We start from the raw sequence: 27,326 nt of genomic DNA, 5'->3' as shown, positions 1-27,326 counted from the left end.
GCAGCCGCGTCGCGCCCCTGACGTTCTGCGTACGCCTCCTTCCGACGTGAAAAAAATAAGACGGGAGAAAAACCTCACCATTCTGACAAAGAAAATTTGGAAAACGCAGGAAAAAAACGAAGCGGTGCGACGCTTGCGATATAACGAGACACGGGAGAGGAGTCCAATGAGGGGCTGAGTGGTAAACGACACGCCGTGTGTTTTCCTTATATTGGGAAAGTAGATCCGGCGGGGCAGCTGACCGTGGGGATGTGAAGTGATATAAGTGCGCCGGGAGCTGGGGCTAAAGTTTGGGCAGCGGCAGCTCGGGCTGAGAGGCGGCGGCGGAACCGGACCTGCACCCGGACCCGGACCCGGACCGACCCGAGGCCAGCCCGCTCCCGGCACCACAAGTAAGCCTTCTCCACTTCCATACGTCAGCCTATCGAAAGCCCGTGTCTCTAATATTATAATACCTGAATTCAGCCCAAGTGGGGACACAGTCTCACTCCCTCCATTAATCCCTCTTTTAACCCCCCCTCCTCTATTGTCAATTTCCAACTCCTCCACTTTAAATCACCTGCATCATTTCTGGCTTTTTTCTTTACGTTTTATATAAAAAAGATAGGCTTTGTATTTTTTTTCAACGATTGAGGAGAAATTTCGAGCCTAAACTGTAGTTTTTCCCCTCTCTGCTTCAGCATAAACTCCATTTTCCATCCATAGATTTCCATAATAACCAAATGGGTTCGGATTTCTGAGGTACGTTTGCATCTAATCTTTCAAGTTAAAGAAAATAGGCCGTGCTGTATAAAGATCTATCGATTTTTTTGTGTGTGAGGGTGTTTATGAAATAATGTACTTTTTTTTCTTTTAAAGCCTGCAGACAGTCGGTTGTTGACGTGTTCAGTCACTAATTTCACTGCCAAGTCGAGATGTCGATTTTTTTTCAGATCGTGGATTAAAAAAAAAGCCCTCATCTCTCTCGTGGATCGTGCGTTTTATTTACTAAAATAAAGGGAGTAGTGCTGAAGGTTGTAAATGTTGCATCTAATTGCTGGGATGTTTTTTTCTTTAAATGATATGCTGCTAGTCCTGGAATAAGATCAGGTTTGGGGGGATTCGGAAGGTTAAAGTCCTTGGGCTGGAACCTCTTAAGTTGAGCCTTTTTTTCCCCTGTCTTAGTAACTGTACCTTTTTATATTATAGTAATAACCTTGGTGATCGATTGGTGAAAGTAAAAAATATATTCGCCACGGAGAGACGACCTGAGTATTTTGCCCCTTTCGGTCCGGTTTGGTTTTAATGGAATTTGTGAAAAGAGGGGGATGGGCTCAGGGACATTTAATATTGAGCAAGAGAGGGAGGAGGGAGTTCGAGGGCGCCTGCGCTGCAGTCTTTCGGGTTGGGTAGTGCGCATGCTCGCCGCGCCTGGTGCGCTCTGGGAACTGTAGTTCTGCCGTACTGGTGGCGCCAGCGCGGACGCAGTCAATGGAACTACAGATCCGATGTTGCAGCGCGAACGGGGGACCAGCCTTGCAGTGTTGTTCTAAGCCTTGAGGACTCCTTATTTGGCATGCTTGGCTATTTAGTATTTTTAAAGAGACGCCCAACACAGCTGGATAGCAAAATGTTTGTGTTGACCAAAAAAAAAGTGCTAGGAAAATTGGGTCAACCCTGAGACTCTCATTCGCATCGAATGTTTGCCGTATCATAATTTTCATGCAGCGACTTTGAGCTGCTCAAGTGCATATTTTTATTATCGGATAAAATAAATTGGTGATTGTTACTGTAGATCTTTCGAGTTTACCTCAAGGCGGAATCGTCATCAAACTGCAGATGTTAGATTTTTGTTATGGGAATAAGACTTGGCGTTTCGGATTTCAGAAACCCGAGCAGAATTCATTACATCCTTTTGACTTTTGCATATGGTGATAATAAAGTACTGCATATTTCTGCAATTATTCAGAAAATAAATTAGTCGTTGGCATTGTTATCGTTCTAAAGTCTGAACCTCCAGAGATCTAACCCAAACATATTTCTTTCCCTTTCTAACTGCAGAAATCTTGCCTCTTCTAATGTATTTTGGTGTTGATACCTTGGGATATTTGTCTGTACTAAAGAAAGTCCAATTTCAAATGGTCCTTTCCTGTCTCCTTATATTGTCGTGAGCAGCTGATCTTTGCGTTGGACCACAAGCTAATTTTGAATATGCTTTGGCACATTTTAATTAACCTAACAAAAATGACTAATTATATCAACAGACTACTGGGATGGGCAGAATGAAAGTGTCAGACTAGATCTGAAGTGTGAAGAAAGGAGGAGGATCAACAATAGAAATTGAAGGATATGCTGGGGCAGAATCAGGAGATGAGCATCCATGACGGGCATTTTTTTATTCCCTTAAGGAACATGCCAACCATTAGCTTCATAAATTGCCAAATCAAAGGAATTATGCCTGTAATTTGGAGTATGGGATACAAGATTTTAAGAAAAGTCTTGAAGGCTGTAGGAGGATATCTACTAGAATGGTTTTGGATTTGAGTAATATCATAACACATCTGTGCCTGTGTTTCTGTGATGGTGGATCATTCTTATTCATTTATCTATCACATGAACATCGAAACATTCAGTGAAATGCAGTGTTTGTGTTAGCAAACATCACAATCTAAGGATGTGATGGCGCATCCTGCAAGTGTTGCCACATGTTCCGACACCAACACAGATTGTCCACCATGTTCGCAGAACATGCAACAGACGATCAGCAAAACAAGTCCCTTCCCTTTTTCCTGTCCACCTGCGCGCGCACACTAACACCAATTCAAGCTATCTCTAGTTTCCAGTGGAATCACAGGCATTGGGCCTTCGACTAAGACGCATCCTTCTCATTGAATTTGGTTAACGGGAGTTTTATAACTTGAAAAATTTCCATTCTTGTTGAGGAGAAACGGTTTTCACTAACAGATTTAATCATCAGGGACACCAATATTGTAAAATATGCAAATAGGAGGAGCTTTTTAGTTTTAAATGTCACACTCTGAAATACAGTGCCAGAAAGGCGGGTGAAGATTTAGTCATACCTATTAAATACATATTATAAAGGGAAAAATGGTAGGGCAATGGAGAGCAAACAAGATGTCTCTTGCAGAGTCAGCACAGATACAGTGTCCTCCTGACTGCATTTTTGGAGCTCTTTCTGGATGTCTTTTCCATATGTTGATCATGGTCATGGTGGGTGAAGAATTTTGAGTGGGACTGAATGACGTAATGAGAGCATTGTCCTTCACATTGTCAAGAATGTGAAGCTTGCTTAAAACCAATGGATTGAAATTCGGTAAATTGTTCATTCTTCCACTGCTTGTATAACCTGCTCTGAAAGAAAGGAAAAGCCACAATTGGGGTAAAAATGCATCTTGGGGAAAGTTAAATGTTTTCCTTTCTTCTGACTTGTGTTAAAGATCTGAAATGTTGTGACATGATACATTTAATGGTGTGTTTCAGTCTGCTAAGTAAGAGTAAGCTATTCTGTTTAAGCTTGCCAGAGTTTGCAGTGCTTATAGTCTCCTTGATGCTGGTCATTTTTCATTGTTAGGAGCTGGTCTGAGGCTTGTTATTAAGGTATTTGACTTTGACTTGCAGAATATTACCCCCACCCCATGACAATTAGAGGGAATAATCACTAACTTGGCCTGAAACATTGACTATCTATTCATTTCCATAGAAGCTGCGTGAGTTCCTCTAGCATTTTGTGTGTTGCTCTGGATTTCCAGCATCTGCAGACTTTCCTCATCTATATCTTGCCATTTTGGTGTTTAGTTCATCTTGGAGGCTTTTCAGTATGTAAAGTCAAGAGATTTTAATTCCACTTTCCTTCCCTTGCCTAACTGTTTAGCTGCAATTTTTAAAGGATTTTTTTAAACCCAAGTGCCTAGGCAGTAAATATTGGTAAGCTGATAGCAGAGGGCATTGCAGTAGAAACTGATCCTGCTCTTATCTGTTGTACATACGTGCACTTTTCAGCAGAAAGTGCTAGATGCTTATCAGGAGCAGAACTTTCTCCCTAACCTCGGCCATCAACAGTCCCCATTATTATCACTGATGAGATCAACTCTAAACAAAGGTGGAGATCAGTCCTGCCAATTGTTTAGTCTCGCTGCTGTACTGCAGCACTGACTGTTGCCTTCACCTTTATTCATTCTGCAGCCCTGGATTTTTCAGAGCAGGCTTGAGTTCCACAGCTTTGGTTTTGGAGATTTTGCCTTGAAAATCATCAGCTATCAACCTAGCTTGTCAGGAGTGTTGAGAAACGCCAGTGTTTTGGTGTAATATGTTACACCAGATGAAAGACTGTGTGCCGGTTCAAAAACTGCTTTCCCTGCTCTCCATAGTTGTTTAGTCTGTAGCACTGATACCAATTACTCAGCCCACCTGCTGCTTGTACTCCACCCACCTTCTCACCCTTCTATTTCTTAAAGACTATTTTGCTTTACTCTTAAATATCTGTTAAGGTTCTCATTACTCCATCCAATGACTGGTTCTGCATTCTAGGCAAGCTTTCTCCTGTGTGCATTGGTGGATTTACTATTCGTTTTTTACTTGTCCACCCAGTTTTGGATTCCCTTGCAGTCAAAACTTCATTACTGACATCTTGGTGGGCTATTTTCTCAGCCTGCTCACGATGGACAGGTTATGTTGTAGAGTATAGGTCAAATGATATTAGAATCAGAATCTGGTTTACTATCACTGGCATATGCCGTAAAATTTGGTAACTTAGCGGCAGCACTACATTGCAATGCGTGATAAATATGGGGCAAAAATACCACCGGTACCATTGCTAGAGACTCGAGCAGCAATTGTGCTGTTCCATGAACCAGCTGGACCCTGTTCTGCAACTACTCGCCAGATCTCCATATCTGTTAGGAGTTCTATTTTGAGCACTTGTGTCACATGTGTCCAATCTACTTGTGTAGCCGGTGTGGGGCAGGGATCTCAGACTCTTCTGACTGACATGTCCAGTCATGTGATTGTCAGTTAATGTTAAGAGAGCGAGGGATCTCAAACGTGGAAGCAAAGAAGTGTGTGAACTGCTTTTACTGATTGTTGTGTAGGGTCTTCAGGTTTAATGTGTGTAAGTAGAACAAAATTGGCAGTAAATTCTAGGTGGGGATGATTTTTCCAGTGTATACTTTTCACAGCAGGTGTAACTGTGTAATTAAAACAATATTATGTCAATCATGTAACAAGAGTTCATTCATGATACACTGTTTATATGAGGTGAAATTTTCCCAAAGCTTTGTGCTTATCTTTACAATTTTTTCACATCTGTACCTTTTAAAAGGAGCTTAAAAAAAAAAGCAAAGTTTATTTTGAGGAAAAGTGATGTTAAGCTGAGGACTGAGAGATAAACATTGGTGAGAAAAAACAAGAAATTTCCTTTGGGAAACCAGGGTTCTGGTTCAAATAATTACTAAAGGGTGGGAAGATTGAAATTTATTAAGTATTTAAAACTAAATTGGTAATGTTGACTTCCGTATTAGACCGTTTTCTCTTGGGATCAGCAGAGCATGTATGGATGTTGAGTTGGCAAATGTCAGCAAATTCAGTTGGGGGACATTACAGGCAAGGTTGTTTTTTATCCAACAACCCAACGTAAGCAGTCTTGATTTAGAAGTCATCAGAGTGCAATGAGAAGCAGGTCTTGTTTCCGCCTATTACTATGGAACCCTAAACTGTGAAGCATTGAAGGGAGGTTATTACTGCTGGCGTTTGTAAGAGCAAGCCTTTATTTCAATCCCTGGCTCTTTTCCATAGTGTTCTTGGAGGGGATGTAATGGGGGTGGATAGGTGGTGAAATGCAATTTTTTTCCCTGTATACAATATTTTAAATTTCAACTCTGACTTTATGCCAATGGCTTTATTGACCATTTGGCAGTACTAATCAAAACCTTGTGTATCTGTTGCTAAGTCAGTGTGCTGAAGATAATTGTGTGTGTGCACAGAGATTGACTACCTCTGCTCTAAAGCAGGGAGCAAAGCAGCATTTAACACTGTTATAACACAAAATAGCGTTTCACTTACTGACATTGTCTACTGGTGGAACCTTCATTCATGACATTGTAACTCCACTCGTGACTGTGGCGTCACAGCCAGAACACTGGCAGCCGGTGTCTGTTTGTATGCTAGCTGGCACAGAAAAGGTCTTAATGCAGAATAATAGAGACCACTGAAATTGTAATTGCATGTTGTAAGCTGATAACTCGGTAATTGTGGTGTTTGAACAATGGGTATAAAGTGACCTAGCAGTGCTCTTATGATTATATATCTAAATCCCTTAGTCAGATTATGGCCCCTAATTCCAGCAGGTAACTCTTCTACTTATAAACAACCCAAATCCTTTAGAATCATTTCCTGTCATATTTTTAGTTAGCCTGTTATATTTCTGAATGCGTTTGCTTCTCGTGTCACAGTATTGTGTCCAGTCAGTAATCAGTTTGCTGTGGTGATGATCCCATTCGCTGATACAAAATGGTGTATTGACAATGCAGCAGTGGCTGTTCAATAGCCATATGGTTGCTAATCACCTGATGCTCAACGGGCAAACATATTTTCATAGCCAAACTTATGCTGTGATTTCTTTAAACATAATTCTGGATGGAGTTTGCCATGAAAATGTTCTTAATTGTTCAATTTGCAATGTACCATAGCTCATCTTGGGTAATGTATTAACTGAGTATATTCAGTTTTTTGGGAAAGCCTCTCGCTATAATTTTTCATAGTAGATCAATGAAATTAAATGATTTCAGAGTACATTGACAGAAGCTGTTTTGTTTTGCCCAACTATGTACATTTGGAATATTATAAATCTAAACATTGGCCTGTACATTTTATATGGATTTCTAGCATTTTTTGCAAGCAAAATCCCAATCTGGAGGTGCATTATCTGAGAACAGATTTTATTTCTAAAAAAAATGCATTAATACTCTATATAATTATTTGAGTTTATTGCATTTCCTTGGTCTGACTTTCTGAAAAGAATCAATCATTGCCTATGATTAGTGCATTAATTTTCTTTTGCAAGGCAGTTTTGCTTGATTCCTCCAATTTCATAAGTACTTTCAATACCTCATTCTGTGTCCATGCTAATGTGAGATAAGGCAGTGAGGGTAGGCTGCCCTTCAACCAGAGGTTTTCCTGCCCCAGCAAGTTACTTGATTGAATATTGGCAGTCCTCACTAGCTTTCCAGTAATAATAGAGGGCAATATAATTGGCAGGGGTGAGGGAAGTGGGTGGCATAGGTAACTGTCTGCATAAAGGGGCATGAATCCCAAATGCTTTGTTGCCTAGTTTAGAGACGTTGAGCTGCAGAAGAACGAGGTACATGGGGAAAAATATTAATTGTGGTGCGCAATCCCTTTAATGAACACTGTTCATTAATTAAGTACGAACACTGGAATCCAAGGGAATAAAGCAAAATCTCAAAGGTGATCATCCTGGAGCCCTGTCCAAAATTTTCTTAGATTGATAAAAGATTAGTGTATTGAATGTCTGCCTTAATTCTGAGATCTCTGGTAATTCGTACTGCTTTGCCCCCAGTACTGCAAAAGGAGTTATGGTACTAGGACAGTGGGGGCTTGAATTTTGCAGGAGTAATGACCTGGTGAACTGAATAATTAGATCTATAGATAAGGTTTTAAATTGATAGGTTGGGTGGGGTTTGAGAGGAATGGTTCAATTGAGGGAGTATTTTAGACAAAGGGCAAAGGGAATAATGAGGGTACTAAAATGGGTTATGATAGTGGAGTGTTAACAGGAGGTGATGTCTACAAACTTGAGTGCACCTGCAAATAAAGTCTGGGGGGAATAGCGAAAAATCCAAGTTTAAAGTACATTTATTATCAAGTATGTATGCAGTATACAATCCTGAAATTCATCTTCCCACAGATGGTCATGAAACAAAGAACAACCACGGAACCAACCCATTCAAAGAAAAATATCAAATCTTCCTCTCTCCCCCTCCCCGCACAAAAATAATTGCACAAATTGGAGCAAAAAATCGAGCAAAATCACAGAATAAAAATCAAAACGCATTTTTCAGTACAGTTCAGCTCGGTGTTCATTACCAGCAGGCCACCCCGATTCAAAAGTTGCCCAAAAGTAGTAACAAAAAGGAGCAGCCGGAACTAGAACACGTCATAAACCGAAGAGTCCAAAAAAATACATTATAAGCTCAAAAATGCACACGTTTTGTAACAAGTTAAATTAATTGATGGCACTAATGGAATCAATAAAACTGCTGTTACTGAAATGTGATGGCAAGGTGGCCAGCTTTGGGAGCTGAATATGTTGGTTTGCCTGACATTTCAAAATACATGAGGTAGTTGTATCAGAAGCTAAGATCGGTTTTGTAGTGAGAAATGACTTTTCAAAATCAACATTTAGAATCAGTCAGTGGAGATGATGGGGGAGGGGTAATTGGTAGGAACAGTCTACAAGCATTAGTTATAATGTAAGGTGGAGTATGAGTTAAGGAAATTGGCAAAAATTGATCTAAGGATGAGGTCAGTTTTTTTGAGTTTTTATAAAATGTGACATAAACCATGGAATAGACTGTTAAATATGTTTGTGTATTAATGAATTTGTAATGAAGATCCTTGGGAAAGTATTTGTAGAATTTCACATTGTTTGGGAAGTGGCAGTTGGAAATTAATGCCTTAAAGGTAGTTTCTAAGGTTTGAAGACTGAAATGGCTGAAGTGGGTTGGACAACTAGATAAGGTGAGCTAATAGATGAAAAATGATAGACATTTTGGATTCTCGACAAGGATATTTCCTTGAGGAATAGAGGCAAAAAATGATCCATCTTCAGTTAACTAAAGTTAAAAGTAAAAGTATAATGAAAAAGGTCTGAAGAAGTGATCAAATCAAAAACAAGAGAAATGGATGGAGGATTAGCTAGCCAGCAAAATAAAAGCAGATTCTAATGTATGAAAGAGTAAATAGCTTGTGTAAATGTTGATCCCTGGGACGATGAGACTGCAGAATTAATAATAGGAAGCAAGGACACTGCAGAGACACATTTGGTACATTTCAGTAAAAAAAAATCCACAGCAAGGTAGAGGGAAGTATTCAAACCAAAGTTACTATAGAAAAGAAGCAAAGAAACTAAAATAAGATTAATAGCTGACACATTCTCTGGATCCAATGCAATGCACCCTAGCATTTGGAAAACAGGGCTACTAATGGGGATGCAATGTCAAGATCTTCCTTAACTTCATTCTTAAAAGGTCCCACATTAGAAATGACAGATGTCATGCCTCTCTGAGAAAGGAATTTAGAATATGAATTAATTATTGAGGGAGTAGTATCAAGATATTTTAAAAATCCTCATACAATCAAGCAGTGTTGATATGGTTTTATGAAAAGTGAATCAACTTTACAGCTTTGAGGATGAATCATGGGCACCTGAATGGATTTCACAAGATTATTGGGTGGGCTAATGGATCATGATGTTGGGGCTAATATATTCTGTGAGAAATTATGTTGGGTAAACAAGTTCTTTTCCAGATGACTAAATTATAATGAGTGGGATGTGGCTTGGGTGAAGCCATTGTTATCAAGTTTGCTGACAGTGCAAAGATAAAAGGAGAAAACAAGTTGAAGCAGATTTGGCCTACAAAGCTGTGTGGATACATATCTGACCCTGAACACCTGACACTATCCGGTCTGCTGGGAAGATAAGAAAGCAGAATATTGTGTGGAACTCTATGGAATGTTGATCAATGTGGCGTAAAGGGTAGTTCATAAAAGTAGGAAGGTTTCATTACAACTGAGTCCATATTGTGTCATGCATATAGATATTTCCTTGTTGGCATTAGGGGTAATTAAGACTTGTTCATTTGTTTGATTCTGGGGTTAAAGGGATTGTTTAGGACAGGTTGAGCTGTTTGGCCTGTGCTTGTTTGAACATTGGAAGAAATGGGTGAACTTCTATACATTAAGCAAGGTAAGTTCTAAAGGAGTATTCCCTTGAGGGCTATTGAGGGGAAACTGGAAAGGTGGAAATGGGCTACATAATTTCAAAATAAAAATACAATTAAAATAGATCAGTTAAGAATCTTTGTTATTTTCTACCCCATGCAACTGAGTAGCTCAAGTCATTGAATGGCTTGAGATAAATTGCTTTGGTCTGGTGGATTTATGAAGCTGAGGTCACCTGTTTGTATGTGGGACTTGGTTAGTTGTGCTGTTTTGGAGCGTATTCTTGTGTTGAAGGTACATATGGTGGCTGGTGGCAATTTAAGTACTGAGTTTGCTCATGGGGGGTGGTGGTCATTCAGATTATTGAAGATATTGCTGCCTAAGCTATTCATAGAATTTATATTTCTGTGAAAGAGGTAAGAATGTAGGTACGTATATTTTCCAGATGAAATGTAATATACGTTTAGACTAGCACAGCTCCAGGTTAAATGGCATTAGACTGAGTGAGAATGAAATAGAGGAGCCATGGAGAAGTCATACAAAATGATTTTAAAGTATGCAAGTTCTTATTGAGGAACATAGTTTCATAAGTCTGATAAAATTATCTCTTGCCTCTTAGATCTCTACCCAACTACCCCCACCGTGCCACGTATCCGAACTCCTTAATTTGCCAAAATACCCCAAGGCATTTCACAGCAAAATTTGACATATAACTGCATAAGGAGATACTTGAGCTGATGATTAGAGGCCTAGGGCACAGCAGTAAAGCTTTGAAGAAAATCTTGAAGCTTAGTGGGTGAATACTATTTTCTGAGGCCAGATGGCTGGATCAGGCTGTAAGATGCTAAATTGGAGATGCACAAATTTGTGGGTTGTATTAGTGAAAATAATCTTAGAGATTGAGCTGGAAGCACTGAAAAAGCAAGGCAAATATTTAAGTTTGAAGTATTTACCATTTCAGGAGCTAGTGTAATTCAGTAAGCATAGGTGTCCATTTGCTGTGTCAGAGTGACGTACTGTAATCAGATTCTGAAAATGAGGACAGCATTTATCTAGTGAGAGAAGTGGTGTGGAAAGTGGAATTGTTTTCTACTCTCCCCACCCCCTTTTTTTCTCAAACGCTTAGTCACCAGGACTAAAAGCCTTTTCTCCGGACCACACTACTCTTGTTGATGTCCTGGTGATGTACAGGCTGGGACATTCTAGGAATTGTGTATCATTTTCAGCACAGCATCTGCAGAAAGCTATGAAGTGAATTTTGAGGAATTTGGGGCTTATTGGGGAAGTGGTGGGGGAGAATTTGTTGAAGTTGGCAGGTGGGCTTTAAAATTTTGGACTCTTGCAGCCATTGACAAGATTTTACTCTGCAAGTGAAGTACTTTTGTTACTGGTCTACCATTTGGATACTAGTGTTACAAATAGTGATTCCAGTTTACAGCAATGGCCTTTCTGTACCCTTTAGTCGTATGTTCAATGTGTTTCTATCTGTGTGTTTTAAGCCTCAATTCTTATGCAATTAAGCAAGATGTAATAGATCATCACGAGGTGAAAGATTACCCATTTTTCTTTCGGTTTTTATATCAGTGATTTTGTCTTGTTGCAAAACATGAGCATTTCCTCTGATGCTGCACTAGAATTGAAGAGTTAATCTGAAGCTGCACCTCTGCATTGCTTGTTAATGGGCTGTGAATTTGCACTTCCAAGTTTCTCAGCTGATCAACTTTCTATCTTTGTAAAAGCTGAAGTTGTTACAGGAAGAGAAAATAGCAGGTGATGTAATCTGGGTCACCCACATGCAGCTTTTGCAAATGCTTGGCAGAGTAATGAGAATAGTTTATTGTCAACCTTCTGACAGACACATGGAGAGAGAAAACGGGACAGGATGGCATTGCAGAAAAAGATACTTGAAACCTTCTGTACCCAAGCACAAGGAGTAGCCTTCACTGTCCTAAGGGAGAAATTTGACAGTAAATTGGAGCTCAGCAGGGTGCTGGATCTGCTTAATTCTGACAGGGCCAGTACTGTTCTTCAGTTGGAAGAAAATGTGGCTAAACTAAACCAACTAGTTTGACACACAAAATGCTGGAGGAACTCAGCAGGCCAGGCAGCATCTATGGAAAAGAGTACAGTCGACGTTTCAGGCCAAGAACCTTCATCAGGACTGGAGGAAAAAACGATGAAGAGTCAGAGTTAGAAGGTAGGGAGAGGGGAGGAAGAAACACAAGGTGAAACTGGGAGGGGGTGGGATGAAGTAAAGAGCTGGGAAGTTGATTGGTGAAAGAGATATAGGGCTGGAGAAGGAGGAATCTGATAGAAGACAGAAGGTTATGGAAGAAAGAAAAGGCGGGCACCAGAAGGAGGTGATGGGCAGGTAAGGAGATGAGGTGAGAGGGAAAAGAGAATGGTAAAGGTGGGGTTGGGCATTGCTGGAAGCTCAAGAAATAGATGTTCATGCCATCAGGCTACCAAGATGGAATATAAAGTGTTACTCCTCCAACCTGAGTGTGGCCTAATCGCGACATTAGAGGAGGCCGTGGACTGACATGTCAGAATGGGAAGTGGAACTAAAATGGTTGGCCACTGGGAGATCCACTTTTTCTGGCGGACGGTGCATAGGTCCTTGACAAAGTGGTCTCCCAATCTACATCAGGTCTCACCAGTACACAGGATGCCACATCAGGAGCACCAGATAGAGTAGATGACCCCAACAGACTCTCAGGTGAAGTGTCACCTCACCTGGAAGGACTGTTTGCGGCCCTGATTGGTAGTGAGGGAGGTGGTGTAGGGGCAGGTGTAGCACTTGTTCAGCTTACAAGGATAAGTGCCAGGAGGGAGATTAGTGGGGAGGGACAGGTGGAAAATTATGTACTGGACGTGGAGGCTGATGGGGTGGTAGGTGAGGACAAGACAAATCCTGTCCCTGGTGGGGTGAGGGCAGACGTGTGCAAAACAGAAGAGAAATTCTTCCCTCCACCTTGTAACTCTGAGTCATTTTTTTTCTCCAGTCCTGCTGAAGGGTCTTGTCCCGAAATGTCATTTGTACTGTTTTCCATAGTAGTTGTTTGGCTTGCTGAGTTCCTCCAGCATTTTGCGTGTGTTGCTTGGATTTCCAGCATCTGCAGATTTCCTCTTGTTTGTGATCTAATTTGATTACTGATCGTACTCAAATGTCGATAGAATTTGTGTTGACATTGTTCTGCTGTTTCAACCCAGTCAGGTAGGGCTTCTACTCCTGATGAGCATCCTGTGAACCCTACTGGGAAACATATGTTAGTGACTGTTATGTATTGGGTTGGCCTATCCTGTTACTCCCTTACCATCCAGCTACCTTCTGTTACTTGCTGTGTTGGGCTTTGCATTTAGGATCTACTGAGGGCTGTGCTAAGGATTCCAGGTTCTGATAAAGGAAATTCCAACTCAAGTCACCCCTTTCAAAAGGTGGAAATTAAGTAGTTAAATTTTCATTTTTGATCACAGTTCAGACAAACAACCATATTTGATCGTGTTGTCCGTTGAGTCTAATTGCCACGTTATGCACAATTTTGCCTTTAACAACCCAAACAAAAAACTGGTAGAATCGCAAACCAGTGGCTCAAAGTACGTATACAGTACACAACCCTGAGATTCTGTCTTCCCACAGCCACTTTGTCAATTTGCCCAAAATAGCAACAAAAAAAGGAGCAACCAACCAGGAACCAGAAACATATCACAATGTGAACTACAGAGTCCAATCCAAAAATAGCCTTGATTAAACCTTGCTCAAGACCCAGGGCTCCAGCACCATTGAGAGGGAGATCATTCAGATGCAGGGAGGGACCTTCCTTTGGGAGCATCAAGCAAATTTGGGGTGGAGGGGGGTGAAGAGAAGAGACTGCCACATGCAGGCACCTTCCTCCAGTGGCAGCAGTGGTGTACAGGATGCTGTTGCTGCATCGATTTATTCTCCGAATTCATGTAGAGAGTTGATGGTGGAAATTACTTCAGTAAAATGTGTATCCTCCTTTGGGTTACACCAAAAGTGGCTTGTGATTTCTCAGTTTCAATTGATTTTGAGAAAATTGGCTTTTTGAAATGCTCAACCTGAATACTGAGGCAGCCCACTCTGTACTTAAATAATAATGATCACTGCCTAGAGTGACAGGCAGTGGGTTTTGTTGTTTTCATCTTGGCTATGCTGGGTAACTTCAACCTTCTGTTCTTGCTGGCACACTAATAAATATTCTATGAAATGCTCAATATGCAATGAAGTGAAAACAGAAAATAGGAGAAATGCTCAGTGGGTCGGGTATCACCAGTGGAAGGAGAGAAATTCGTTAATGTATAACAAACGGATAGAACACTATCTGTAGAAGTAAACGGATGGTTGACATTTTGGGTCTTGAAATAGTTCGAATAGTTTGCACAGTTCAAATTTGAGTTAAATTAGCATTATGCTGGGATATTGCTGAATTTTAGTTAATACTAATTAATTTAAATGCTAATAAAAGCAAAAATATTCAATGAAAGTGAAGCTGTAGAGCTTGGTTTAGATCATTTATTCCCAACCTGTGGTCCACAAACAAAATGTTAATGAATATTAGTGGTCCATGGCATTTTTTAAAAAAAAGTTGGCAATCCCTGGTTTAGATACTCAAGGCATTTAAATATATCAAATTATCTAAGATTTGAATTGTGAGAATGTTAGTAATGGTTAAAGTAAGGTGCCGTCTAATTGTGTTGTTCTATAGGATGGTACATTGGAGTGGTGCACCATCCCACGGATACGTAGTAAATGACTGCCACAAATGAACCTTCAAAGTTAATGGTGTTGTGTTCAAATTACATTCAACTTCTGAAAATACAGTGGATTCTGGTTAATTGGGACACTTTGGGATCTGTACATTTTGGCCCAGTTAAGCAGCTGCCCCAATTAGCTGAAGTTTTATGGAAATAATTTAAAAGGTATAAAGAACACAGTACTGTTTATCTGAGTAACAAATTATGTTTTTAAATGAAATACAGAACAAATTGTAACACTTTGAAATCTGCTACTGTACTAAAAAGCTGTCTTAGTTCCTAATAGTTGTGGACAGGAATTTATTCAGTGTATGCTGTCTTATTCTTTTGATAGACTGTAAATGAACAAAATCAGTCCAAGAACCTAGTGCAGATCATGGACTGTGTGCAATGCTTTTGAGGATTATGTTCTCCAAATCTTCACTTTCATTGTAACTTTCACGGGCATCCCACCCTGCAAAAACTCATTTCAAGGAGGTAGCACCATCAATTTGCGGAAGACTCCCGGGAGAGGTGGGATGTCTGTATTCAAAATGATTGTCAGTACCTTCAAATTCTTTGTAGTTCCTAACTTGAAATAGTAAAATTGATTCTTTTTCACTTCTGGTTGTTTCTGACCTTCCAAACCTGAATGCTTGAAACCGTAGAGAGCAAAACAGTTCTGAATTGTCTTGCTGCTTATTTCTAGCCAACTCTGACAGAAATCACTGCTTTTTGAACATAAAGCATACACAACTGATGCTATTTAAAAACTGTTCCCTTTTAAGCACAGTGTACTGCGTAAGACTGATGCTAGTTAGAAATTGTTCAGCAACAGTCTCCTGTCCCAATTAAGTGGCAGTGTCCCAAATAGATTAAGGGAATCTGGACTATTTTTCCTATTTAGTTTTTCTTTTCTTTAAAAGTTGTCCCAAATAAGCATCGTCCCAGTTAACCAATGGGCCAGTTAACCAGAATCCACTGTACTTGCATTGACTCTGTATTCAAAAGTATATTTAATGTCAGAGAAATGTATACAATATACATCCTGAAATGCTTTTTCTTCCCAACCATCTACGAAAACAGAGGAGCGCCCCAAAGAATGAATGACAGTTAAATGTTAGAACCCCAAAGTGCCCCCCCAGCTCCTCTCCCTCCCGCGCGTAAGCGGCAGCAAGCAACAATACCCCTCCCCCCACCGGCAAAAATAAAGTGCACCCGCTACTGGCACTCAGTGTGAGCAAAGCAATAGCAAAGACACAGACTTGCAGTTACCCCAAAGACTACGTTGTTCACCCGATAATTCGACGTGCTTCAGGCTCTCTCCCCTAATAAGGGAGAAAGAGGTGACTCCGTTCCATTTGCCAACAAGCAGGAGAGATAACAAACAACTCGCTGGTTTATGATATTAAAAGTCCGTTATGTCGCTTTTCTCAAGCTCTGTGCCTGGAGATCGCAAGGATCCTGGGCACATAGCAGATGTTCCAACTCCCCCAATGACACACGGATCTCCTGTGGCGACACCGACCCTCGATTCACCCATCTCCAGTTACTCGATCTTAGGCTTCTGAAACTGTGCCGAAATCTTAGACCGAGTCTTTGGCATGCTGAATAGCAGCCGATTGTGGAACCCCTGCAGTGGGTCCCATTCCTGCAAAGATCCATAGTCAGCGTGTAACTCCAGGTCAGGGTCTTCAAAAGAACCCTGAAAAGGAAAAATAGAGATATTAAAGATGGAAATAGGACTGTTTTTGAAGGTGCAAACAAAGGAGTCACTGTTGGGTGCCATAACTACTTAGCTCCACCTCTCCTACCTTGTAGAATTCTGCCAGTATATTTTTATTCCTGGTTCTTGAATCACCATTGTATAATCAGTTGCATTTTTATTGTTAGATAGTCATGACATGTGAAGTTGACAGGTCTTTCAGATTTGCTCTGTCCTTCACTGTCAATTTACAAACAAAAATACTGGCCCTGCTATTGTTTTATAGAGCACTTCATTCCATGCAATACGTAAAAACTGATTTTTGAAGTTCCTTTGTTGCGATTTGTCCACTATTTGTTGTAACGGTAGCTTGTTTTGTTGTGCTAATAAGTTTGAGCTATTGAACTTTGTGCTGTCTTGTATTGCTGATGCTACAGGGCTCTACCTGAAGGACTCTTCCTTTGTCCAGTTCTATGATTTGCCGCTGGTTGCCTGGAATAGCCTTGGCTTTAGGAAAGTGTGTGCTTCTGTTTAGTGTCCACGGAGGCTGCTCTGTCATGCAGCAGTGACATCTCAAGCATATTAAAACATTTGGTAATGTTGCCATACATTCACAGCTGACTGCTCCAATAAATGAGATATAAAAAGAGTCATTATTATCATAGATTTAAAATTTGAGCTGCTGGTCTGTTTCGTGTGCTCTTAAGGTGGCATTTACAATCCAAAACACAACTCCACAGCAAGATTCCCTATTTTCTCTGTTTCCAAGTTCTAGTCATTGATTTCAAAGGCTCTGTAACACAATCCAGTGTCCTGGGCAACCAGTCATTCCATGTTCTATTTTTTGAACACTGTCAGATGATTTGTTACCAGCTCTTTGTCTAGTACCAGGAACCTCTGATCAAAATCAACTGCAGTGCCTAGTTTCCTTGGTCTGACCTTTTATAAATAAATAAATTCTGATTTGGGGACTGATTGTATTTCTTGGCAAAGAAACAGTGTTTAATGGAATTGGGTGCTCCTGCTAAAGAACACGTTAACTGGATGTATGTAGATGCAAGCAGATGAGGCAGAAGCTCTCCTCGTGATAGTGGTTATGTGAAACTCAGCCATTTGAGATACGAGCGGAATTAGGCCACCTGTCTCATTGAGTCTGCTCTGCCATTCAATCATGGCTGATCCTTTTTTTTTTGCCTCCTCCTCAACCCTAGTTCCCAGCCTTCTCCCCGTAACTTTTGATGCCATGTCCAATCGAGAACCTATCAATCTCTGCCTTAAGTACACCCAACGACCTGGCCTCCACAGCTGCATGTAGCAACAAATTCCACAAATTCACCACCCCTTGGCTAAAGAAATTTCTCTGCATCTCTGTTTTGAAAGGGTGCCCCTCTATCCTGAGGCTGTGCCCTCTTGTCCTAGACTCTCCCGCCATGGGAAACATCCTTCTCCCATCTACTCTGTCTGGGGCACCCAATGGTGAATGGGGAAAGTGATCTAGCATCCACTGGCATCCAGTGACTGTCGGTAGATTTTACATGTAGCATGTCATTATCAGATTGGAGCTTGAGTTGTAATCCTTGGGATGTTTATTTACTAATGTATGATGGTATAAGTTTTTTAGTGCCTCTGGACACATTTTGCTTCCCTATAATCAAAGCACCCAGCTTTTTACACTTATTTGAGATATAGTGCAGAACAAGCCTTTCCAGCCTGGAACAATCCCTTCCAGCACATCAAGCCACGCCATGCTGCCTGGCAACCCACTTATTTAACGCTGCCCTAAACACAGGGCAGTGTACAATTAACCAGTTAACCTACTAACCAATATGTCTGGACTATCGGAGGAAACCAGAGCACCTGGAGGATACCCACAAGGTCACAGAAGAGCTCTGCTCTTTTCTGCAGGGAAGGGGGTTGGGGATTTGATGCTATTGTTGTTGTTTTTCTGTGAGGAGGTGGTGGGGATTTGATGCTATTGCTCTTTTTGTACCATTGAGGGAGGGCGGGAGAGGTTAATGCTTTTTCAACAACTCCCATGGTCTTCCTGTATTTCATGGCTATCTGAAGAAGGTGAACATCAGTAGTATTGTACATGCATACTTTGGCAAAATGAATCTTTGAACCTTGCAATGCCGGAATTGAACTTTGAGCTCTGACCTGAGGTGTGATAGCGTTGTGTTAACCACGTACAGTGGCGCCTTCTGCTAGGTTCTTCTGAAATTCAGCCAAAGAGAGTGTAATTTCTTTTATTTCATTTTTCAGAGTGTGGGTGCTGGCAAGACCAGTGTTTATTGGCCATCCTTTTCCCTGAGCTTGTGACTGCTGCTTTAAGCGCTGCAGAGGCACTCCCATGGTTTGTTTTGGTGGCCTATTCCAAAGCTGAAGGAATATTTGGGATAGTGCGGGATTTGGATACTGCAAGTGGTAGCATTTCCGTGCACCTGTTATCTTTCTTCCCAGTGGCAAAGGCCCTGGATTTGGGAGACATTGCCAGACAAGAAGCGAAGCCATGGTGTATTTTGTAGGTGTTGATCTTACCACCTCGTAAGTAGACAGAGTTACAGGGATTGCTGAGGGTAATCACACAAGTATGTATATTTGCACATTCTGAATTTTACTGGTTAGCAGTATAACTTGTATATTCAAACTGAGACTATTTCTAGAAAGAACACTTTGATATGTATAGAGAGGTGAAGTACTGGCAAGCCTACAAGCCTGTTACTGGGGAAACTGGGGATTAGTGTGGTGAAAATATTGTGCAGATTCAGAAATGGAATTCCATTATGGTACAGCACAGGAGTATAGCCTGCCAATTGTGACTGCCAGCTCTCTGCATGTTCTCTTCAATTACTCCCACTCCCCTGCCCTTTTACCAGAACCTTTTTTTTTGTTGTTCAAGCTTTTAACCTATTTGGCAGTGGGTCCCAGATTATACCAGAAAAAATATATTTTTTAAGTTCATTGTCTGAGGATTTTAAATCTGCCTTCTGATGGTACTTTGCTACTAGAATGAATTTAGTTTATTCCCGTCAAAACTTTTGAACACATAATTGCTGAAGTGAAGCTTTTCCTGTAGTATATTAGGGGATCGTCGATGGTTTTTAAATTCCTTTTATTTTGTCATTTTTAGGAAAGCGATGCATGGCTGCAGTGACAAAGCCAGGTTAACTTTGCTTCCTAGACTTTGTCACTTTTTGAGTAATTTAGCAGCTAAAGTAGCTTAATTTATTTCTGACTACCCCTCAATGCAGGTTATCTCTTCACTTTTGCTCCCTTTAGGTGTTATGACTGAAACTCGAAATAATGTTTGAATTTATGCCCCAATAATTGTTTTAAATGTATTTTATAGTTGCACTCAGAAAATGTATGTGTAAACTAACTTTTCCATTTCTCCTTTTTAAGGAATTGTTTGAAGATCTGAAGCTCTTTCTACACTGCCTTGCCCCAGTCACCATATCCAGCATGCATTTGGAGATCAAAGTGGCTTTAAATTTCATAATCTCCTATCTGTACAACAAATTACCACGGCGACGTGCAGACCTCTTCGGCGAGGAGCTGGAGCGGTTGCTGAAACAGAAATATGAGGGCCATTGGTACCTAGAAAAGCCCCTGAAAGGATCTGGGTACAGGTGTGTCCATATCGGAGAAACTGTGGACCCCATCATAGAGCAAGCTGCAAGGAGGAGTGGTTTAGATATAGAAGATATTCGGGCCAATGTTCCGCAAGAATTGAGCCTCTGGATTGATCCGTTTGAGGTGTCCTATCAGATTGGTGAGAAAGGGGCTGTGAAGGTCCTCTACATGGACGACAATGAGAGTGCAGAATTGGACAAGGAGATAAAGAGCAGCTTTAACCCAGAGGCCCAGGTCTTCACACCCATCACTGACCAGGGCAACTCTTTGTCTAATTCTCCGTCACCATCCTTTGGAAATTCAGTGAGCCCCACCTTCATCCCGAGGTCTACTCAGCCAATCACATTTACCACTGCAGCCTTTGCTGCCACCAAATTTGGGTCCACCAAGATGAAAACTGGAGGCCGCAGAATGGCTCGCTCTCCGACCAATGGCTTGATTAAGCAGAAAGGTTTGTCTACATCAATGCATTCGCTAGTCCTCAGCAGCAACCAGATTCCACCATCCTCCCTTTCTCCCAATGCCAAGGAGTTTGTGTACCCCGGTTCCCTGAGCTTGTACTTCGGGAATGAAAATCAGTCATCATCTGGCCCGGCGCCATTCCCTAATGCCTTTGAGGTGCCACCAATCTACAATAACAACAACCTGGGCGAGAAAGCCCCGTTTGTGGAAGGACTTGACTTCAACTTGAATACCATGCAGTATCCTAACCAGCCATTTCAGCCAGTTGTCTTGGCAAACTAAAATATTTAGTGAAGAACTCTTTCTATATGTAGAACTCAAAGAAGGCCAACACTAATATATCGTGTTGAAGAGCACTTTGGGAACAGTTTAAAGTTAAGCCTCCACTCCAACTTTAATCATCTCCCAAGTTTTCAAAATTTTCTTTGGATTCGTTCAAGTCGCATACTGCAATCCCTTGGTAGGTTGTAGGATTTTTCCAGAGTTAATGAAACTTTTTTTGTTGAAAATTCTATATTCCTCCCTTGGAGAAACATGGCACCAAAAGTCCATCTTAAAAGTGGAATACTGAAATATTAGAATACTCTAAATTTGAGTAAAATAAAGGTCACAATATATAACTGGTAGTGTTATCAGTTTTTCACAGCAGTTAGATTTGGGGCATTACCTCACACCTGTGCCAGTATCTATCTGTGTTTAATTTTGCACTGTAATTGTTATGTAGGAGCTGGATCGGGGTTGCTAGGAGAACACATTTCCCACTATTTTTTAAGAGTTGCTATAGTACTGTGGGATGAGAAGCCATTACTGGTGAATAAGTTTGGCAGGTTCGTAGTGAAGCAGAATTCTGCCAAAAAAAAACAAACATCTTGAAGCAGTGGGAGTGCCTGGTCTTATCCAGTCCATGCTGGCTGTCTGTGGAGTTACGGCATTTGTTCTGTTCGCTCTCGCTCCCCTCCTTAAAACTCAGCAAGTCTTGTCAACGAGAACACCTCACTCTGCGCTGCAACAGAATCTGCCATCATGGTTAAAGGGCTTTGAAGGTCTTCATCCATGTTGATCTCCTAATTCAAACTACTACTGTATTGTGGCAACTAGCAAAAAAAAACAATCCTGTGAAGCTGTGCATCATGCTCTAAGGACTTAATAACATTTGGTTGTACTAAGTAACAAGCTCTACATTGAAGATCTACAGTACCTTGCATCTTAGAGAGCCTCCTACTTTCCCAGATTGCTATGAAGTTGGTGAATGATCTCAGCAGCAGTTTGTGCGGTATCGGATGTGATGGATAGGCATTTGCATTCCAGTGTAAGATCCTTCTGTGATACCTTTATTGAATTCGAACCTTGGAGTTCCGGGATACGTCTGTTTTTTCAGTTGGGTTCTTTTGAGCCAAGCTCTTTTCTCCTCTTCCTGTAATGCGGCCGTAGGCCTGCTATAAGTGACATCAAGTTTTTACTGATGGAAGGGATGCATCACACTTGGGATAGCCCATGTTCTGTCATGGGAGCTGCGCGATATTCACCTCTGATGCCAGACGTAGCTGAAATGATACTTGAGCTGATCGTATGTTGGGGTGGGGGGCTTTGAGTAACCATGAACCCAGGCATTTAAAAGCGCATGAGGCCAATTATCTGTTAAACTCTGCTGCACATTGTGTCCTTGCGGTGGTCCAGCTGTTAGCTGTAGAGTAACATACCAGGTCCATGAATAGGCTGGTGGAATCTGATACAACAGGAAAGATGTAAGTGACTAAATTATAGTTGAAATAATATATGGCTATCATACCAGTCAGGACTTGGTAGTAAATGCTGTATCCTGTCAGTCACTGAGAAGGGTTATTTTGTCTTTCTTTGGTTTTCAGGTTCTTGACAGTGAAGTAATCAATCTGTAATGCCCAAATAACTCTGTATTTGAATAGATCTATGCTGTTGCCTATACAGCTCCGCTCTTCCTTTCCATTGTGTAGTGCAGTGTGTTCTGAGGTTGACTCTTGCAGTAAGTGCTTCAGCTCTCTTTGCTGAACTGCTTTTAGTTAACAGAATCATTCTACTTGGCATGAGCTACAGTCAAATGATGCTCCAGCAATTTCATCTCAACAGAAAATTACCCTTTTATTGAACTTATCAATGCCACAGTCAGGATTTCATGAAGCCTGTTGTTAGCAGCTATACTGTAATGAGTAACCAGACCCATTGTAAGTGGCAATACAGGCTTGACCTTGACACATCTAGTAATTTTGTATTAAAACTTGTTTGGAAGGAGTTGCAGTCATCTTAAAAGGGATTTGACAAAATAGTTTGAAGTTACTGTAAAACATGCTTGATCAGTTCACATCGAGTCACAAGGACATGTGCAGCAGTGTTTACTTTCCAATTACAAAAAAAAGTCTTTAAGCATTATCCTCGGATAGGAGAGCAGTATTTAATTTGATGCATTTCCAACCTGTCTTAGATGACCAGGCTGGTTATTTCGGTCTCAGAGATGAACAGGGGGTGTTGGTGATGTGATTATCAATTTGATAAATATTTTATCCTAATATTTCAGAGTTCCTTTTTATTGCAATAGTTGACCAAATTAAAAGGTTTGTTAGAACAGTTAATTAGGTTTAGAATCGTAGAAAAAAAAGAATAAAGTGGGGTTTGCATATCAAAGGAAGCACTTGTTATACATATTATGAATATATGCAAGAGGACTTGTGCTGTTTATAACCCACAAGATTAGGGCATCCTCTATTCACCCCGAAGGTATTCTTGACCTCATACTAGCTCTCTTCTGCTCCTTGCATTTTCCATCTTACCCACTGATCAAACTATTAAGCAGCTAATTCCAAGCCACCCCTGAAGAGAAGTAATTTTAATTTATTCCAAAACCCTGCCTAGAATAACTAAGCTGGTGATTCAGCAGGAAAGGTGGGTGACCAAAGCTCTTTATTTGATTTTGGGATTTGCCAGATGTGAGTTGTTTGTACTGGTCTAATGTATTACTGGTACTGAAAGTTGGGATAGGGACCCAGGAGTTAGAGCTATGTTTGATCAATTTGGTTGTTTAAAAACCAATTCTTTTCTCTCACAAGCAAAGGAGGCAGAATGCATTTAGACCTCTTCCAACGTTGCTCTGTAGCTTTCTGTTAGACAATGCGAGCATCTCCTCTGATTTATTCTCTGTTTTACTGTGGTAAAGGTGCAGGTTTCCTTTGTGTCCTACCCAAACAGTGCAGCCAAGTGGGAGAAAAAAAAGCTGGGTTCAGACTATCAGTTAATAAAGCTTACAATCTGCGCAAGTACATGCTTCAGATAGGAACACTATCCTTCCAATATTTATAATATTTATGACACTCCCCCTAATATACTAAGTAGCTGATGACCTCTGAAGTTTGATAATGGTCTACTTGAACCGAGCACTAAGAGTTTCCTGGAAGTATCCCTGATAGATTTGATTGTTCAGCTTTTATCCTCCCCTGGATCATGTGCAATCACTGAGCTGTGGGCCCAGCGCAGCTATTTTGGGACAATGCTGGTGATCAGCACCAACGACTAACAGTATTCACAGTAAAAGTTGACCCAGATTAAAGGGTGAAAGCTCATTATACCTTATGGTTTTTTTTCTGATTTTAAAGAGCAAGTCCTATATTTGTACATGGTTCTGGCATTAAAATGTTTCTGAATTACTAGATTAATGTTACGGCTCAGCCTCGTTAGTGCTGTGGCTTTAAACCTCTAAGAACACAATCTGAACACAACTAGTTAAAGAACCAAATATAACGATCAAGGGTAATATTAAGAAGTCCTAAAGGACCAGATGAGTACAGCTATCTGCTTTAGTATTTATCTTGAATTGTTGTGGGAGTCCTGAAGTTATTAGGCCTTAAGCAATTAATGGAGTGTAAGTCCTGAGCTTGAGTAAGGGACTGAGGACTAGCCATACATTCAAGTTGCAACTGCTGTATAATCTGCTTGGCTAGTGATTCAGCAAATCCAGATTATCATAACACTTTTGGCTGAGTCATTATTGTTCAGTGCACCTATACTGCAATTAAGCCCCACTGCCATCTCAACCTTGTCTAATCAGTAACCCAGAATCCAATATACAATGCTGGAACTATTGATTTTTTTGAGCTATTGTGTGACTTGTGCTGTTATCCCAACATCCCACACACTGTACTAAGACTTGGACTGCTGAAACAGATGATTTGATCATTTTAGAGTTGAAGTTGGTGTATGTACCCTGACTGATGTCCCGCTGCTCCCTGGCCCATGTCAAAATAGCATGCTGTTTGTTATTCTGAACTGTTTGGAATTAACATACATGCACCCCGAAAATGCAAATGCCACAACTGCCTATAATTTTCAACTAGTATTTCTGAAATTGAAAGTGGTCACCCAAATTGTACGTTTACAAACAAAGTTTGCATTTAAACACAATTGAAAATCTGCATTTTAAAGCTTTTCTCTGGCTTGCCGGGATTTAGTTGAGTTGCTTTTAATATATTTTTTTAAAAAAGAGCACGGCAGAAAATGTGCACTTTTGTGGTATAGAAAGGAATATGGAGGAAATGGTGGTGGCTAAAAGATCATTGTAAATTTTGTTCTGTTCATGTTCTAGGGACACCTTTTCAAGCTTTTTGACTTAAAGTAAGAACAATGCCTACATTCCCCGCTTGTGTCCAGTGACCATTTAACATTCACTGTGTTCTTCCAAGGTTTGAAGATTAGTATCCTGCTATTGGGAAAGTTTTTTTTCAAATTGCCAGTTGAGTATTGGTGAGAAAGTTTGAACAAAGGCTGAAAAAGGTACACTTTGCCTCATGAATTATAATGGGAGAATATGCAGCCAACAATAAGGCAATGCAGAACAACAACTTTTGATCAACAGAAGGCAGAATTGACCTCTAATCTTGAGGCCAAAATAGCAACTTAACATCAATGAGTAGCCTTGGCTTTGACACCTGGCCCTCTTTCTTCAGCCCAACCCTCATCCTCAAGACTTGTGACCTTAAAAGTCATTCAGCAGATATGTGGGCCTTCTAGTATTTGTTAATGAGGCAGTAAAAACTTGCCCAAGCAGAGGCTCATTTAGTGTCAGGGATCTGATCTTCCTGGCATGCAATGGATCAGTCTGTCTGCGCCAGACATTGGGATTGGTGCTTCTGGGGCAGCCTTGGTGACCATAACAAAGTTCTGCCTGTCAGCAAAAGGATGGAAACACAATAAGAAATCTGTTTATGAGGTACAATTAGTCTCAGTTCCTGGATGATTTAATGGCATCCCTGTTTCATAAGCTTTTTAGATGTGCTGTTGAGGGTAAAGAAACTGGTCATTTTTTTGTTAAAATTATTGCCTTTTGAGGACTTTCTATTCCTTTTCTTTCTTCCTTCCCTGACCCTCCCCTCTCACCCCCACCCCAAGTGTTCTTCATTGAGGTGATGTGATGTATTATGCAGATGTTAGCCTTTCTTTACTTGAACATTAAAAAAAAACACTGCTTGGTTTTATTTTTTATTTTTAAAAAAATTGGCACTAACTGATCGGAATCTTAAGTTTCTTTGGTTTCCTTTGCTTGATAATTTACTATGTTTGTAAAGGTTAAGAGTATATATTTCTAATGTACATTATTGTAATTTCATTTCAGATTTCATATGCAACAAATTATTTTTTCAAAAAAAATTGAAAACAGATATTGACATTGTATGCTTCAGAAAAAGTAAAAACGATGGCAGGATTTTTTCAAATTATGTACATTTTACTTTTTTGAAAGGAATGGTTATTTTCTGTTAAGGAAAGCGGATGCAAATAATTCCTTTTATTGTAGACTGAAAAATATCCCAATTTTCTACTTTGGAACATTGTGCAATACTTGCTTGACGCTAAGATGTTTTTGCAGATTTGTTGTAGGTGAGGTCAGAGCTGTATAGTTTATAATGTTCCGGATCTTTTTTAAGTTTGTATTAAAAGCATGAAAATTGGAGCTGTTTGTGTGTAGTACCTTTATTTTTTAAAAAACGATTAATTCTGTACTTTATAGCAATTAACTTTGAGTACTATGTGCCCGCTTGCTCCTGTGCAACTTTTCAACAAAACTTAAAATTCTGTTCTGTGTCTGGAGTGCTGCTATGTTATCCTATGGAGAAGTAGTAAACACTCTAATCCTTGCCCATTCTTAACCACAGTGCTGTTACGAGCAGCTCCCTACCAGAAGAGTCAAAACATTTTCACTTTCCTTCCCTTGTGCCCTGTAGCTAGGTGGCTGCTAGCTAGCTGTTGTTTGTAGACCATTTAATGGGTAATAACACACTTGAACACTCATCTCCCTTCTACAGTCAAGAGAAAGGGTAATATTTTAATCCTGTTGCTATATTTGACTTAAAACTCTGGCATTCTCACAACGGAGTTGGAACATTTAAAAGATCAACTTGGGAAACATTAACTGTTTCTGACAGCTGTATCTCACTTAACTCCCAAAGAAAGCTTACTAAGCTAAACAATATGGGCTAAATGCAATTGCAGTTACTGCTTCTGATGTTCAAAGTGCAGTATGTTCTAAGCATAGATAGTTCAAGGTTAAGGTGTCACACTGAGAAGTGCTTGTTCTGCTCATGGGTCAGTTTTCTGTCACGGTCAGATACCACTCACAAGCTGTGTTGTGATCTGTAGTCCGACTTTAGTGTCTTCTGTAGAAAGAATCTTCACATTAGAAATGCTGCAGTCAGTGAGATTTAAGTCTGCACTTTTGCTTTCTCAGATGCACGAGTTGCCAAAATAACCCATCAAAGTTTAAAGCATGACTAATGTCCTGTTTAATGTTAATCCTTAA

The 27,326-nt window shown here is 40.4% G+C and overlaps 1 protein-coding gene across 1 annotated transcript; it reads left to right on the top strand.

Annotated features, from left to right (window-relative positions):
* The first annotated feature begins 252 nt into the window (after window positions 1–252).
* On the top strand, window positions 253–26,480 carry LOC134354034 (protein Tob2-like). The gene is made up of 2 exons (XM_063062713.1): window positions 253–392; window positions 19,820–26,480. Exon 2 carries the CDS (start codon window positions 19,880–19,882, stop codon window positions 20,792–20,794), a length of 915 nt encoding a protein of 304 aa, XP_062918783.1. The 5' UTR covers window positions 253–392; window positions 19,820–19,879; the 3' UTR covers window positions 20,795–26,480.
* The last annotated feature ends 846 nt before the right edge of the window (window positions 26,481–27,326 follow it).

The sequence above is a fragment of the Mobula hypostoma genome, chromosome 11 (assembly GCF_963921235.1).
Source record: "Mobula hypostoma chromosome 11, sMobHyp1.1, whole genome shotgun sequence".
Lineage (NCBI taxonomy): Eukaryota > Metazoa > Chordata > Chondrichthyes > Myliobatiformes > Myliobatidae > Mobula > Mobula hypostoma.
This window is presented reverse-complemented; position numbering and strand designations above follow the sequence as displayed.

What these genes read in the sequence shown, in the direction of transcription:
- LOC134354034 (XM_063062713.1), top strand. Translation starts at nt 19,880, where the DNA reads ATGCATTTGGAGATCAAAGTGGCTTTAAATTTCATAATCTCCTATCTG.